Source organism: Betta splendens, chromosome 3 (assembly GCF_900634795.4).
Source record: "Betta splendens chromosome 3, fBetSpl5.4, whole genome shotgun sequence".
NCBI lineage: Eukaryota > Metazoa > Chordata > Actinopteri > Anabantiformes > Osphronemidae > Betta > Betta splendens.
The window spans coordinates 3,692,525-3,707,398 of record NC_040883.2 but is presented as its reverse complement, the minus strand read 5'-3'; the positions used below and the strand labels follow the sequence as shown (position 1 = coordinate 3,707,398).

The 14,874-nt window shown below is 40.7% G+C and overlaps 1 protein-coding gene across 8 annotated transcripts in view; it reads right to left on the bottom strand.

Annotated features, from left to right (window-relative positions):
- LOC114852451 (protein unc-13 homolog C-like) overlaps positions 1–14,874 on the bottom strand; it is a 68,276-nt gene that overhangs the window by 41,925 nt on the left and 11,477 nt on the right. For 4 of the 8 annotated variants that reach the window (XM_055507623.1, XM_029144838.3, XM_055507625.1 and 1 more), the window contains exons 3-8: positions 10,452–10,474; positions 9,787–9,833; positions 8,727–8,805; positions 6,167–6,220; positions 2,620–2,839; positions 1,661–1,888 (exon numbers count right to left, since the gene is read on the bottom strand). In XM_055507623.1, coding sequence (XP_055363598.1) covers positions 1,661–1,888; positions 2,620–2,839; positions 6,167–6,220; positions 8,727–8,805; positions 9,787–9,833; positions 10,452–10,474 — 651 coding nt within the window. Of the gene's footprint in view, positions 1–1,660; positions 1,889–2,619; positions 2,840–6,166; positions 6,239–6,522; positions 6,529–8,726; positions 8,806–9,786; positions 9,834–10,057; positions 10,077–10,451; positions 10,475–13,450; positions 13,575–14,874 lie in introns of those variants that run through there. The other 4 variants (XM_029144839.3, XM_055507626.1, XM_055507627.1 and 1 more) reach the window with 4 other exon arrangements.

Sequence of the window (14,874 nt, the reverse complement as noted above, 5' to 3'; positions counted from 1 at the left end):
TTTTTTGTATGTCTTCCATATTTTTGGGACTGATCTATTCCTACATCCAAGCTAAAGGTGGATTCCACCCCCTTGTGTGTGCCCACTGGTACAGCATGTCTAAACAGAGCCAACACTTTGCTTCAAAGAAAGGAAGGTGGAGAGAGACCGTAGTATTTCACAGCACCATAAAAGGGAAAAAGGACACTGAGGCATTAAATATGCATAAGTGACCGTCTAAATAATTCAGAGTACATATATATCCCTCAGCTCAATGCTGACAGAAGTTGGTGGGCAGGATATAAAGGTTTCGGGAGCCATGACCTGCTTGCTGCAGAAGTACAAAATCAAATGTCTTATGGTCTCGGGCAGCAATGTGTAGATATAGGTGTCACCACGCTCAATAATGTGTTAACAAACCGAACTAAATTATTGCAGACACAGAGTTTTTCAACCATTTTGATGATTGTGTGATAGTGCTTGGCCTCTTAGTGCAAGTGAAGTGACTCTTTCAGTGTCAGCACATTATAGACCATCTCATACTTATTGTGTTTGGGGACGTCCCTTTACGGTTCCAACATGACTGTTTTTCACAAAAAAATCAATGTGAAGAGAAAATATTAGATGAATTAAGTTACAGAAGGAACATTCTAGAACAAAGTGCTACTTTCTTATTCTGTGTTTGATAATGAGATGATTAGCATGATAGAATATCTGATTACAGCACAGATCATCAGCATGGCGTGCACATCTACCAGACACACAATGTGGTCAGTGTGAAACGCTGCAGAGTCAATGCCAGTCAATGCATGTCTGATCACTTATGATAAAATAGCAAATGAGTCAGTGGAAACTTAAAATGGGCCATTCAATAAGTCCCTGTGAAATTCAACTTTGCGTCTTTGCTGCGTCTCTCTTATTCCCTTTGTTCTTCTGCTCTTCCAGTGTTTACTATCTCCAGTTCAATCACCCTCTCTCTATTTGTCTCCCTCAGTTTTTGTTCTCTCTCTCTCTCTCTCTCTCTCTCTCTCTCTCTCTCTGGTGTATTGACACAGAAGGAAATGCAAGGTGGGCAATAAATGAGCTGGACCTGGCACAGCCACAGAGCAGATGGATCGCAGTCTGATGTTATGGATACGGCTTTCTGACTTTTTATCTGTAGCAAGATATATTATTTAAAAATTACATTAAACAAATCTATAAATGCAAACATAACTAATTAAAATGAGCATGAGTGAACAAAAGATACCACAATAACTGGAAAAGAAAGGGATAGAAAATGATTACGCAGTCAGAGGGCACAAACATATTAGACATGGTGCTGGGTTTTACTTATTTTCAAGAAAATGGCTGGTTATTTTTGCTTTTAAGAAAAAAGAATTGTACTGCACAACAATTACGTAACTCAAAAAACCCTCACAAAAATAATCAAATTTATCTTTCTTTTGAAAGATGCAGTGCAACACTTTACTCTCAAACTCTCCACGAAGAATATTTTGATTGGCACCAGAAAGCGCTCGAGAAACAGTAGGAAGGATCAAGACAACTGCATCTTCAACTATAATAACACGTCACCATGGCCTCCTCATTGCAGTCTCTCTAGTTGTATTTACGTTGCCTCGATTAAAACACTGACTGTTGCAACCTAATTGCATGATGGATTCACAGGATCCAGGCTGACCTGTGATGCTGATTTTGGCTGACCACTTAGAGGTCCCGTCAAGGACAGCCTGCTTGGCTGTTTTCAGATGGCTGGTGAAGTCCTCTTTGGAGACCTGAAACATCTCTTGGATCAACTCAAACACCTCCGGACGGTTCTTCTCTCTTATCTTCATGCGCTCCTTCATAGCCATGATGATGTTCTGGGTCTTGTCCTCTGCCCCGTGCTTAGAGCTTTTCTCCACCGCCCCTATAAAGGGAAAAGGGATTTCACAGTGTAGGCTCTGTAGTCTGCACATTTAATTGTCAGGGATAAAAATAAGCAATGAATCGGAGAGCCAGGCCATCCATTATCTGTATCCATCCCTTACTTTGAGTTCGTTATTTATTCAAGAACTACTGTGAAATTTGCACACTTCATTATGTATTAAACACAGCAACTGCAGTTGTTGGTTAAAAGTGCACACGCTTACAGAATTACAGTAGCCAACATCTTCATCTGTCATGATCTGAGCTAACATACTATATGTCACTACATCCATCATACTGTGTAAGCACTGTGTAAGTGAATAACCCAGTAAAAAATCTGTCATTGTTAGTTTGTATTGTGTATTACACTATAGTGTAAAATACATTACAGCTAAAGTGCCTCACTAGGATTTGGGGCACAAGATAAGCATATATATATAAATTGAAACAATTAAATGTTTCAGTATCACCCAGGGGTTTGAAAACAATTGATTGTAAGAAGATATATTAAGCATGTAAACAAGTCAATAGGAATGCTGCTTATTTGAATGCATTCTCTGTTATGGCCACAAGGCAAACTGGATATCCCTCACACACACACACACACACACACACACACACACACACACACACACACACACACACACACACACACACACACACACACACACACACACACACAAACACACACACACACACACACACACACACCTATTGAATCTACTCCCTTACTTTGCAGACAGTCTGCGTTGAGCAGATCCTGGCACTTCTCGTGACATTTAACTCCACACTCCGAGCAGCGCATGCCCTGACGGGCGATGCCCCACAGCAGCCCCTCACACTCATGGCAGTAGGTCGGTGCGGTTGCTGTCCAAACTTCAAAGTTGTGAGGTGTTGTGGATGATATTGGGTAGATCAAGGCCTGGAGAGTCTTCTTGAAGACGTGTAATTTCTGGCAAGAAAAGGTATAAATACATTATGAGTTATGAAGTTAAGATGCAGTAGTTGGTACTGCCGATAATATTAAAATCTTATAGTAGTATTGTAACAACTTTAAAGCTAAATATCCAAACATGTTCAGTACATGTGAAACCCAGTCCCGCTAAAAAATACTGGATGAGGTGTATCAGAGTAAATCAGCTGTACATCTCATTTGGTTTAATTTAACAGCATCCTTAGTCACAGTGAGTGCTTTACTGAAGAGAGCTCTCTGGACTAAATCGTAAAGTGTGCAAGAGGCCTGTCTAGACTGATGGCTGTGTAACAGAAGACACGTCAAAGTGAGCGTTTTACTGCAGCAGCCCTGCCATCCACAAGGACTGGAAAAGGAGGCATGACTTGCCAATTCTTAAAGGCAAAATCAATGGATGCTGTAAATAAGGTTTTTAAAAGTGAGCATTATCCAGATTGGAAGAGGGAAAGCGAGCAAGAGAGAAAGTGACAGGAAAAGAAAACTTGATGCATGGTGCGTAAGTACATTTTCAAGAGGCTCTTTCTCTACTTCCACTGGAGTCGTCTCCTCAACCCTTCACCTCAGAAACCATTGTGTTGACAATGTGCTTTCACACCTGACCTGTCACCACTTCACTCTACCACAGCGACTACAGCACTGCCTTGTCAGACATAAATACGACACGCACACTTAAAAAGATGATTAAATGACTCCGGATGACAGCACAACACAGCTATTAAACATCGTGAGACGCTGCTGATGCTGCTGATGCAACAGAGCGGCTGTGGAACCCTGGAGGACCTTTAATGAAACACAGAGGGAGACAGAGTGATCCCTCTCTTAATCTGAGGGTGATGAGATGAAGCAGATGTTTGAGATTTATCCAGAACTTGCGCATGAGCTAGCTCAGGGTCGCAGCCAGAGGCCTCCTCCTCAACAATCTAATAATGAACCATCTAAGGAGATGACACAACCAAAATGACACAGACTTCACAATCTCTTTTTTCTCAATGAGCTGACTATTTTTAGGCCCTAACTACATGTGTTGAATAGTACTAAGCATGTCAACTGCAGACGTCTATTAATTTCATGCCTTGGCATTTCTGTCATTGCACGAAATCTCGTTATTGATTTCACTGCCACGGTCTATTTCTGTCTTTTTCAATCTCCCTGCTTCCTGACACTTTAAACTGTGCAGACGCGCTAGGAGTGGATGTGAGTCCCCGGTGTTACACTGCGAGTAACCCTGGTGATTTTGTGCACGACACTGCTGGAGCTGATTGACAGCTGCAGCCCTTCAGTGAGAGCAACAGACAGAGAAGAATCTCTTCTCATCTGGTCTTTTTCTATTCTGCCACCCATTGTTTATGTCCACCGCTTCATTGCTGCTGACATCCTTTTGATCCTGCTCCATTATTGCTCACCTTTAATATTTTGCCTTTTGCCTCCTCTTGACCAGTTTTGGCCTGAACTGCATCTTAGTTTAAACAGTGTACCCAAACCAACAAATTCAGGAAACTGAATTTATGCAAACATGCGTGGGTGAAAGTCACAAGCTTTTTGAAATCAATGTTATTGCTTGTTGATAACAACATTCCTGATGATATCTGAACTGACTTGAAGCAACACATCACGTCTTTTGCCCAGATATCTGGTGATCTATGTCACATTGTGGCTTCCTTCTTCCTTTGAACTACTGAGTTGCCTTTGTCTTAGCAGGTAAGCAAAGCCCCAGTTCATGTTGACAGTCACTGTTGAAGGGCTCTGCTCAAATCAGATGTGGCTGAGAAGACTGAGCAGACAACACAGACGTTAGTCGGCCCACACATTATGTTCTTTTCTGCTCTAAAAAGCAGCTGTATGGGAAACATGATGCGAAACGAGAACAAGATAGAGCAACAGAGGTTGCTGTGTCAAAAATGACATACAGCAGTAACAAAGGCTAATCGAATTTAGATGCATTACATTGAGAGAGACGACGAAGAAGGCCCCGACAGATGTGAGACAGAGGAGATAAAAAAAGGAGGCACTGGATTCAAACATATCTCCTGGGAGCAGAGGGTGAATTGTTCAACATGGCTGCCTGATCAGCAACATCAGGGTCATGGGGTAATAGTGACATGTCACGCTCTGCTCTGATTGTCCTTCAATCCTCATTTCCCTCCTTTTCTCAGGCATCCTCCCCTCTCGCTGTCTCCTGTTACTGATTTACACTCTTAAACTACATATGGTCGTTTACAGAGTACTCCCACAGGCCTCCCAAGGAAGCACTCCTAGAATTATTGCAGCAGATAAAACTCGTACATTCGCTCGCTTCATTTACCAAGACTGGACGATACGCAGTTTTGGTTAGTAGTCAGCTTCCCTCAACCACCAAATGCTTCCTACTTTACTTTATCTGTCCCTCATGTTCAAGTTCTTATGACAGTAATGCAATCTCCAAAGTAAGCCAAGAATAGTCTCCTTATCTAGACCAATGAACTGATCCATCACGTCATTTCTTCTTCATCTGGGCCACGAGTTACTCATCCTTTAAGCCCCTTTAATCAAACGCTTGGCCATTAGCAAGGAGTCGAGCCCCCCTCGCTATATGGACCAACCAAGACGAGCGTGAAGCGTGAAGCGACATGACGTTATAGGCACGAGTGTGAGCAAACTAATGTCTGCACGCTAAGGTTTAAAAAGTACAGAGCACATTTGAATTCAGGAACCTTGTAGATTTAAAAGTGCAGCGCTGAAATTGTGTGCTTAATTGTCTCGCTGAAAACTGCTTTGCTGCTTTAGCACCATATTTCATAGGAAGCAGTGCAATCGATGAATGCTGAACAAGTCTGGAGGTCAACACTGTCTCTCAGCAGCGGCAGACATTCTGCCCTTTCTTTATGGCCGCGCCTTTGTCGACTGTTAATTGAAGGACGTTGTAGGACCATGGTTTGTGTTCTGAACTTCAGTGGGTGCCACATGAGTGAGTATCTGCCCACAGCAATGATTTTAATACGCTGCAAAATGTATTATAGACAGAGACAGGCAGGCAGACAGACAGATGATGGCATACAATTATGAATCTAAACAGGCCAGTAACTAATACCATCCATCAAACCTTCATATTAGACCGTGTGATGCTGGCAACATAAGTGCCCTGAAGTACAACGGCTGCAAACAACACAGCTATAAAAGCTTGTCAGTGTTCTAGCATCGTCCGGTCCAAACACCACCCTAAGATATAACGAAAACATACATCCAATTCAAGCCCTCTATGCCTACCTACTACAGTAAGACTCTACGATAGCTAGCCAATGCATTTCAGGCAGATGTGGTAATACTTACCAGGTCTTCGTTATTCAGGGTGGACCGGTTCACCAGAGCGAACGAGATGCCTGCCTTTCGAGCAGCGAGGGTCTGAGAGGAGGCAAAGACATAGGATGTGTTTCTTAGGAGTTGTACAAATGTAGAACTCATACATGTACCTTCATAGTGTCTAAGAGGAGATCAGACCCCAAATAAATTGCACATATACCATAATATTTATTAGCGCTGCATTTTTAATATCCAGGACAATGTTTAATTCTACTGTCTCAGTAAAGCAATACTGAAAGCAATGCATATTTCTCTATACGGTTTATCCAATACTGTTTCTGAAATCTGTTTCTTTTAACTTGTGGACACTTAATAAATTAACTTACCAAAGCCTGCAAGTTCCCGGGAAGACATGAATAGAGAAAGAAAGAAATAGAATTAGACAAGAAATGGGAGGGTGAGCGCTGATAGAACTAACAGCAGAGGAATTGTATTTATAAATTATTATGTGAGCACAGGTGTCTCAACTGCCATGCAGGACTGCCGGTTAAAGCATGGAGCTCTAGAAAGATTCAACTATTAATCAAGAGTTTGTACAGCTTTTTGCATGATTCTTTATCCACTCATGCATTGGAAGGTACTAAACTGCAGTCATGCTTGGCACTTATGTTCACTTCTCTGTTGGATGAAGCTTTGATCATATTTTCTGCTGTCTGCTCTGCACATTATTTTGCCACAAACAAGTACAAGACACACACACACACACTCATGAGTGGGTGAAGCCAGCTGCACTGCACACCACCAACACACACACACATACACACACACACACACCTCTGCTCAAAAATTATTTAAACACAAGAACGCACGCACACAATAGCGGTTCTAGTAAGCTCCATTGAATCTGGCAGACCAGAGATTTATAAACATTTACCCCATTCTGAAGGACGTTAGGTAACAGGTATGCAGACATGGACAGCTGACAATATTGGATCAGTCTTTACCACGACCCTGTTGTCTGTACAGCCCAGCTATGGTAAAGATCCATGGAAGCCATGGAGAATGTATAGGAGGGAACGTGACCTCTACATGAACTGTGAGTGTTGATGTAAGTTTACCAACATGCACCAGCACTGCTGAGGTTGCTGCGGGCAAAACAATACGACGCTGCGTCCAGGTGTAATCTCACCAGCTACAAAACAGCATTTTGTGTTTTTGCAAATCGCTTTTCAAAAGTTTTGTTTTTGTTTGTTTATATTTTGCATCCCTCCAATAATATGGGGGAACCCTGCTGTCTGCTGCCCTGAAGCAATCACACAGCAAATGGGAGGACACTGACAAAGGAGAGGCATGAAAAGGGACCAATTAGATCGCTGACGACTGACTTCATCCCACGTGTAAAAGGCTTAATCTGTGTCACTTTTACATGATTTAAAAGCCCCACACAGTTAAATCAGAAGTCAATGAAGTCTCCTGGATATATTTTTGGGTTGAGTTGTCACCATTTCAAGTTAAGTACAATTTTCCAAAACCTGCCGAGCGACAAAAAGAAGCAAGAAACATGGTCATGCATCGGCAAGGCTGAAATCTGACAACTCACTGAAAAATATCACCCATAGCTGTTATGGGTCTATGTAGGAATGGTAGATATTCACGCAAAATCTGAATAAATTGATAAATTGAAAACAACAACCCATACTTACCAAGACATTGTTGGTTAATAATTTCATGAGAGATATGGACAAATACAGCATCAACTCATGTTGTTCACTGTGATATAAACATTCATCAGCATCTATGTGTATGACATCAAGCTGCATTATCATTTGCATTAAATGCTTATTTGTATTGTAAAGAGTAAAACTGTAAACAACACTTCATTTTATCGAGCTGTGGTAACACGTCGCCTGTTCTGACTAAAAACATGAAGATGAAAAACAAGCAAACACAAGACGGATACTGTGCAGACCATACTGGACAAACACTTAGAAACAGACAGGAATCCTACTGGCATCATGACAGCCTGTTGTCTGTCTTGCATAATGACTAACCATGTGGCACAGTGCTAAAGTGGACTGGACTGCAAAAGGCCTCTGTGGGATATGTTATGACACATTATGATGCAATAAAAACTATTGGGAAGCATCATCGCTGTGGTGCAACATCTCCAACACCTCTCTGGAGTGATTAATCAAATCCTACACTTATAGCTAAGGTTAAATTTACAGTATATCGCTAGAATTTTAAGTGGCTCCTTTTATCACCAATCAACATCTTAGAGACTATTTTACCATAATGAAAGTTTATGTGATTGTTTAGCATAAGTTTCTCTTTGCATAACAGGTCTACATACAGAATATGAGGTACAGTAAATATTTTCAATTACCTCAACTGTGTTACAAACTATGAGGGCTGTACATATTGGTTTACTAACCAGTCTTGATGATTTTAGCTGTTATTATAGCATGGTTATTATGATAAGGAATGAGCATCAGCTTTATCATGTTTTCCACCAGTTTGGTGCAACAGGGGGTCACTCAGATGGCCTGAACATAAATCACACATAACCTTGTTGAAGCAGATGACTCACCAGGTCTCGGACAAGTGGCACTGTCCTTTTGCGTCGTAAATCTGGCATGCTGTCAATACCATAAAGAATACTGCCAGTCCTGGAGAAGCAGACAAATTTAGGGTGTATTAATATCATAATAATGCCATGCTGGGAGAGACATTACTAGAAGAGAGGCCTTGATTTACACAGCTTGCAAGCACAATAGATCATGCCTCCCACCAAATCTGTTTCACCCCTTCCTCCGCATGTCACAGGGCGCTGACCACCTGCACACGAGCAGACTCCAACCCTGACTGTTCCCACTGAGGTAAGAATTTCATTGATACTTACTGTATTATACCAACTGCTGGCTTATATTACCCACAATGAATACAGAAAATCAAATCCTATAAGTAGTTCTGCCCACTTTCTCCTTCATCCCCTCATCATCCCTCCCTTGTGAACACTCCAAAGCTCCCTCACTGCTTTCCCACCAGTCTTGCTCCATTCCCGTAAGGCTTTTCGTGGCATCACCTCAACTGTCACTCAAAGCCTCTCTAATGACCTCAACATTGACATCAAGGCCCCAATGCCTCCACACAGATAAAGTTCCTCAAGCTTTTCTATCAGCCCTTTCAGCGACATCAGTGATATGACCCTAAAGATACTTGACGAGCTGCAAAGACCCCGAGGGCCCTAGGCTCTTGCTCCTTTCATGCACACTGCATGGTGGAGATAGTTATGACTATATAAACTGCATAGTCATGGTGTGATCTGGTGTAATGGAGGGTAAATATGATTATGAGCAATCCTTATCCTAATTGCACAAGACAAAAGTTGAGTTATGAACAAATGCAAGTATTGCAATCGTTGTTCCTTTGCAGATGTTTTTTCTTTGTTTTTAGGGCATCAAGCATTTTGAATATTCATTTTGTCTCAGTGGTGTATCAGAAAGGAGGGAGCATGATCTCTTAATTGAGGCTGCCTGCCAGAGAACACGCACATACGCTACATCTGTCCCAGCATGGGGGTACAAAGCACAACAGCAGCTCAGATTTGTGTAATTGTGAAGCAAAACAGGAAATGAGCTAGCACTCACCCTCCAGACTGCAAGCCGAGCACTTTGGGATCCAATATACTGCAAGGCTGCAAACAAAAGAAATACAAGATGTGAAACAAGAATGCTAAGCGCACACAAATAAACGCAAAGATAACAAGAGCAAAGCTAGAACTAAAGCATTTCCACAAAATGTACTTAGGAACATAATACAATTGAACAAATAAACAAATAAATACAATTTGAGGTCACACAGGGGGAGATAAATGATAGGAATGGATGGGTACAGCACAAAAAGAAGAGAGGGAAGCACCACAGGCAATAGATGAAATTATTCCACATCAATGTAATTTGTGGGCTCAAGACTGAGAGTTTTGCCGCTCTTGGTGCTTCAGGCCAGATTTGCCTATTGTGTAACGCTGCCTCTTCACTGACCAAAAGGTCCAGTTTGAAGCACAAATCATTTTCTGCAAAGAGAGCAATAAAAGGACAACAAGCACGACGTGACAGCGAGATGGTTTAAAGACACATGATGCATTTCACTTCATACCTCCAAATATTAGCTGCAGTCATCTACACAAAAACAGACTCACAAATTTACCCTGACACCACAGTACAGTACTGTACTCAAACACAGACAAAACATGCACGCACATGCAAGGAAATCACCATGAGTCATATAAACACTGAAAACAATGATTTAAAACCTGAGAATCCAAAGCACTGGTGTCTGAAAGAAGGAAACGACAGGAGGCCAGAGAGTTAGAAAGCTCAACACAGTTACACACAATTCTATTTTGCTGAAGAATATATGTTCAACATGCTCCTGAGGGAAAACAACTATACAGAGGGAAACACCACGTACGGTAGATATGTTAAGAGAAGCAGTTAGTAAAAGGTCCAATGTGAACAACATTTCACAAACTATATTTTAAGTAAATGCTGCACAAATTAAAAAATGATGCCCTTGATTGATGACATAACCAGTTAACACTCATAGCACTATAGATATGGAACATTAGTTAAGCATAAGTGGTTGCTCATATTGCCATTTTAGAGAGGAACTGCAAGAGGGCAAAGCCTTTAAACAAGCGGGACTGCAGTGGTGTAATTACTGTGCTATTGATCCATGGGTGATAAATGGCAGCATAATCATGATCTAATGTGCTACAAACAGAAAACAGCTGTTCACAAGCGAAAGCTCAAATTGCTGCTCTGATTAAAACAACATGATACTCTGTATCATGTTGACATGCACTTATGACAATAATACTGAAAAAAATATGTTTAGATTTTCTTTAATTTCATCTATTAGTTTTTGCTGTTTGCTTGAAGATTGGAAACTACTGTTGATTATTCACATAAATGATACCCATTAAAATAATAAAATCAGTATTTTGCAGTTGCCATTACCCAGAGTACATTATAAAGCCATTACTGTTCACAATAAGCGTATGTTGTTTCATGATGAGAAGTCCTCATGCAGGTACTTGTGAATAATGCTGTTCAGGTAACAGAAATACAATGTATGAAGCTATTTTCACCCTGTAAGATTTTGTGAATAAAAAAATATGAAATACATTGGCGGCAATACTTGTTTCTTTGTTTAAAAAACAGCTATTACCCAGCTTGTTTGTTTCTTTGTTTGTTTGTTTTTATCAGATATTTGTTTTAAACATGGCAATTTTTACACAGCATTGTAATATAAGGGAAACCTCACACATAAAGCGAACAGAGAAGACAAAGCCAGCAGGTCTACAGCATCCCTATATAAAGGTAGGCTAGCAGGTGCAGCAAGGTCTTCTATTACAAACTATATTTCACATTAAACCTGTGAGGCCAAATGAAAAGTGATGTTTGCTTTGGGCATTGTCGAGGTAGCAACACTAGCAGTAAATCCTGCATTTCAGTGCTGAGATTAAGGGTCACTTCATACAGAGATCAGAGGTTAGTGGAGCACTTCACTCATAGTAGAACTGTCCTCTACTGCTATATACACAGGAACAAGGTTTTTGTAGAGAGAGATAAAAACATAAACATAATGGTGATTACAGCATGTTTGTGTCCTGGATCTAAAAAATACAGGAAATCAGAATTAATCTATTAGGGTGAAACCCCTTTTTACTACTACTTCTACTGAAACTGCATCTGGCTCAGATTAAAACCCAAATCCTAAACATCTATGCTAATTCAGAGCAGGTCTTAAAATGTATTCAATTACTAATTTAGATTTTTATTCCATTCTATCTATTGACAAACCACAAGTTCATATGTGCCCACATACTGCACTTTAGTCAGCGCACAACCTCAACGCTATTTTTTTGCAGCCTTCTGCAAAACATGTAGAAGATTTACAGTTGAATAAAAATGAAGCAGTTCAGTCTGACATTTCCAAGTCAAATTTAGAATTAAAAAAATTGAGGTAACCCATAGGTGGCACGTGTGCAAAGAAAACAACAATCATAGCAGAGTGAGGATTCATAACGCAGGAAGTAAACAGAGATTTTTGGCAATGGTTTTATAATAGCAATGCTGCTTAACATACAGTAGGAGGTCCAGATGGCAGTGGCAGCAGGGCCGTTGAAAGACAAACATGAGGGAGAGTGAAGTCGAGTCCTAGTAGGCAAAAGGGCAACTGGTGGGAATATAATCAGTTAGGATTTTTAAGATTATGTATTTAGCTGAGGGACGCACCAATATGACATTAATATCAGATAGTATCACTTATATCTGCAGCATGTGCAGCATGTCAGTAGACAGAACCAAAGCCACAACAAGATGAAAACCAAAGCTGTAAGAAATGCTGGGGCCAACAGTAGTAGGACTGTAAAATACAGCACAATGAATGTACGTAACCCCATAAGGACTCCAAAACATTGTAAATAAACCAAACTAAATGTAATGATATGAAAAGGCAGATACCCTTGAAGGATGTGGGAAAATATTGTTGACAAAGCTATATTGTCATATACTGTACATGAACATGAATACATACACTATAGAATGCTAATGTTTCAATCTCTCTCATACATGAATCTTTTCCTGTGCTGCTCTGCTTGCGCAGCAGCAATTAATAAATATTTATTTATTCATGTCAGTGTGTGAGGGCAATAAGGTAAATTGCAACAAAAAAAACACTATGAATGTAATGTAATGTACAGTAATACGTTATGGAGACACCATTGAGATTTGACTTATCCACCTAAACTACTAGAATAACAGGTAAAAGTCTGAATATGTTGCATTGTATTTGAGGTCAATATGTTTTGTTGTTTATTACTGTTACCTGGTAATTGTTTCTGTATTGTTATTGTTGTTGGTCTATAAGAGAGGAAAAAAGTCTGTGTCTGTGTTCTAGTTACATATACATACCTGTGTGTGAGTACATGTATATGGAACGTGAGGACTGCGAGAACTGACTTCCGGAACTTCCTGTCACTAAATGTAACGTACTCATTCGTTAACGTTACATCTGTCACCAAGTCCCAGTTCTGTAAAGAGGTTGATGCTCTTTATGTTGCTCAATGTTATTGTCCACCGGTCATATATACAGGTATTATTATTATTATGAAAAGCGCAGAGCGACGTAGCCGTTTGTTGAGCAGCTTCCAGCTAACGTTAGCTAACCTAGCTAACCTAGCTAACCTAGCTACTGTAGCCCCTGTTACGCCCGCTGCGGGACTTACATAGTTAGCCAGATACCTACTTGTTTGTTGGAAGGTGCACAAAAATACCCTTTGGGTTTTAGAACGTTTGTTTCTGTTTCTCCAGCAGAACCACCGGCTGCAGGACGTTCCTGGGCGGACGCAGTGGCCTAAGCGCCGGCTGAGAAGGTACAGTAACTGAACCTGTACAACTACTAAAGTCTAGTATAATCGGGGGGATGCGACTGTCTGATGCCAGTTATAAACAGCGCATTTTCATAATTTAGCAAATCGCATTCAGAAAATGAGAAAATGAATAGGTGGGTCGTGATGTGTGGCGGCACTCCAGGCTTCACATAACAGAAGCGCTGCCGTCCCACGTGCATGTGCTGCCACTGTGTTCACTGCGTGTCCTTCTGATGACTCACAACGGCGCCTCATGGCCTGAGTATTTCCTAACTTTCAAGAAAACCCATTAATAACAGTGCGCTGAGCTGACACTTGATCGGGTATTCAGGGCTAAAACTAATGCAGACGATCAATTCTGCAGCAAGTCAATACTGAGTTATCATTGAAACTATTTTAGAGAGGTGTTTATTCAGCTGTATAATTATCTGAAGCTGAATTGTAGAGCACAGAATCGTTTTACTGTCAGATTTTTTTAAATATATTTTGTGCATCCCACTTTCAATGAGGCCGAGCTAAATAAATCAAAAGCTCTTGGTATAATGCAGTGCAGTTCAACAGCAGCACAAACTACAGCCTTTAAATTAAATCAGCGCCTGAAACACCTTCTTATTTGTGAACAAGGTTGCTCTGTTGCACTTTATTACTTGATGTTCTGTATTAATAAAGTGCCATCTGAGTTTGTATGTGTATGTAAATTTAAAAAAACATGCTTTAACAAAGAGGTGTTAATAGTTTTCATTCAATCCAATAAATATGTTTGTTTACAAATAAACACAATATTCTTAATCTTCTAAAGTGAAGATAATGTGACACCATTGCATTCATCGAGGGGTATTTTAGGTGGCTCTGAGGGTCAAAGGTCAAATATTGCCTACTGTCCTAGTTGTGAGGTGAACCGTGGGAAAGAGGCCTTTCTTGTTTAGAGCAATAGGATGAAAATAACAATATTGAATCACTCAGTGCAGTAAATAGCCGGGTATCACCTAGAATAACAACAGAGACTCTTCCTAACCAGCATCTGCATTTTCCATATCTACAGTTCACATTCTTAAGAAATGGTGCACTAAGCATAAAGAGGGTCTACCTCCTTTGCTCCCCCAGGAGCAAGCAGCAAACTTCACTAGCATCAGACCTCTATAAATATTCCAAGCAAGGCTGACCTGGTTACAGAATGCCCTTGGGAGTGTGAATTAGCATTTGAATACAGACGCTGCTGTAGCCAGTTGAAGACAGGCCAGGCAGGAGTGGCAGTACTGCTGAGACTCCCCTCAGAGCTCCCACACAGACCAGACAGCAT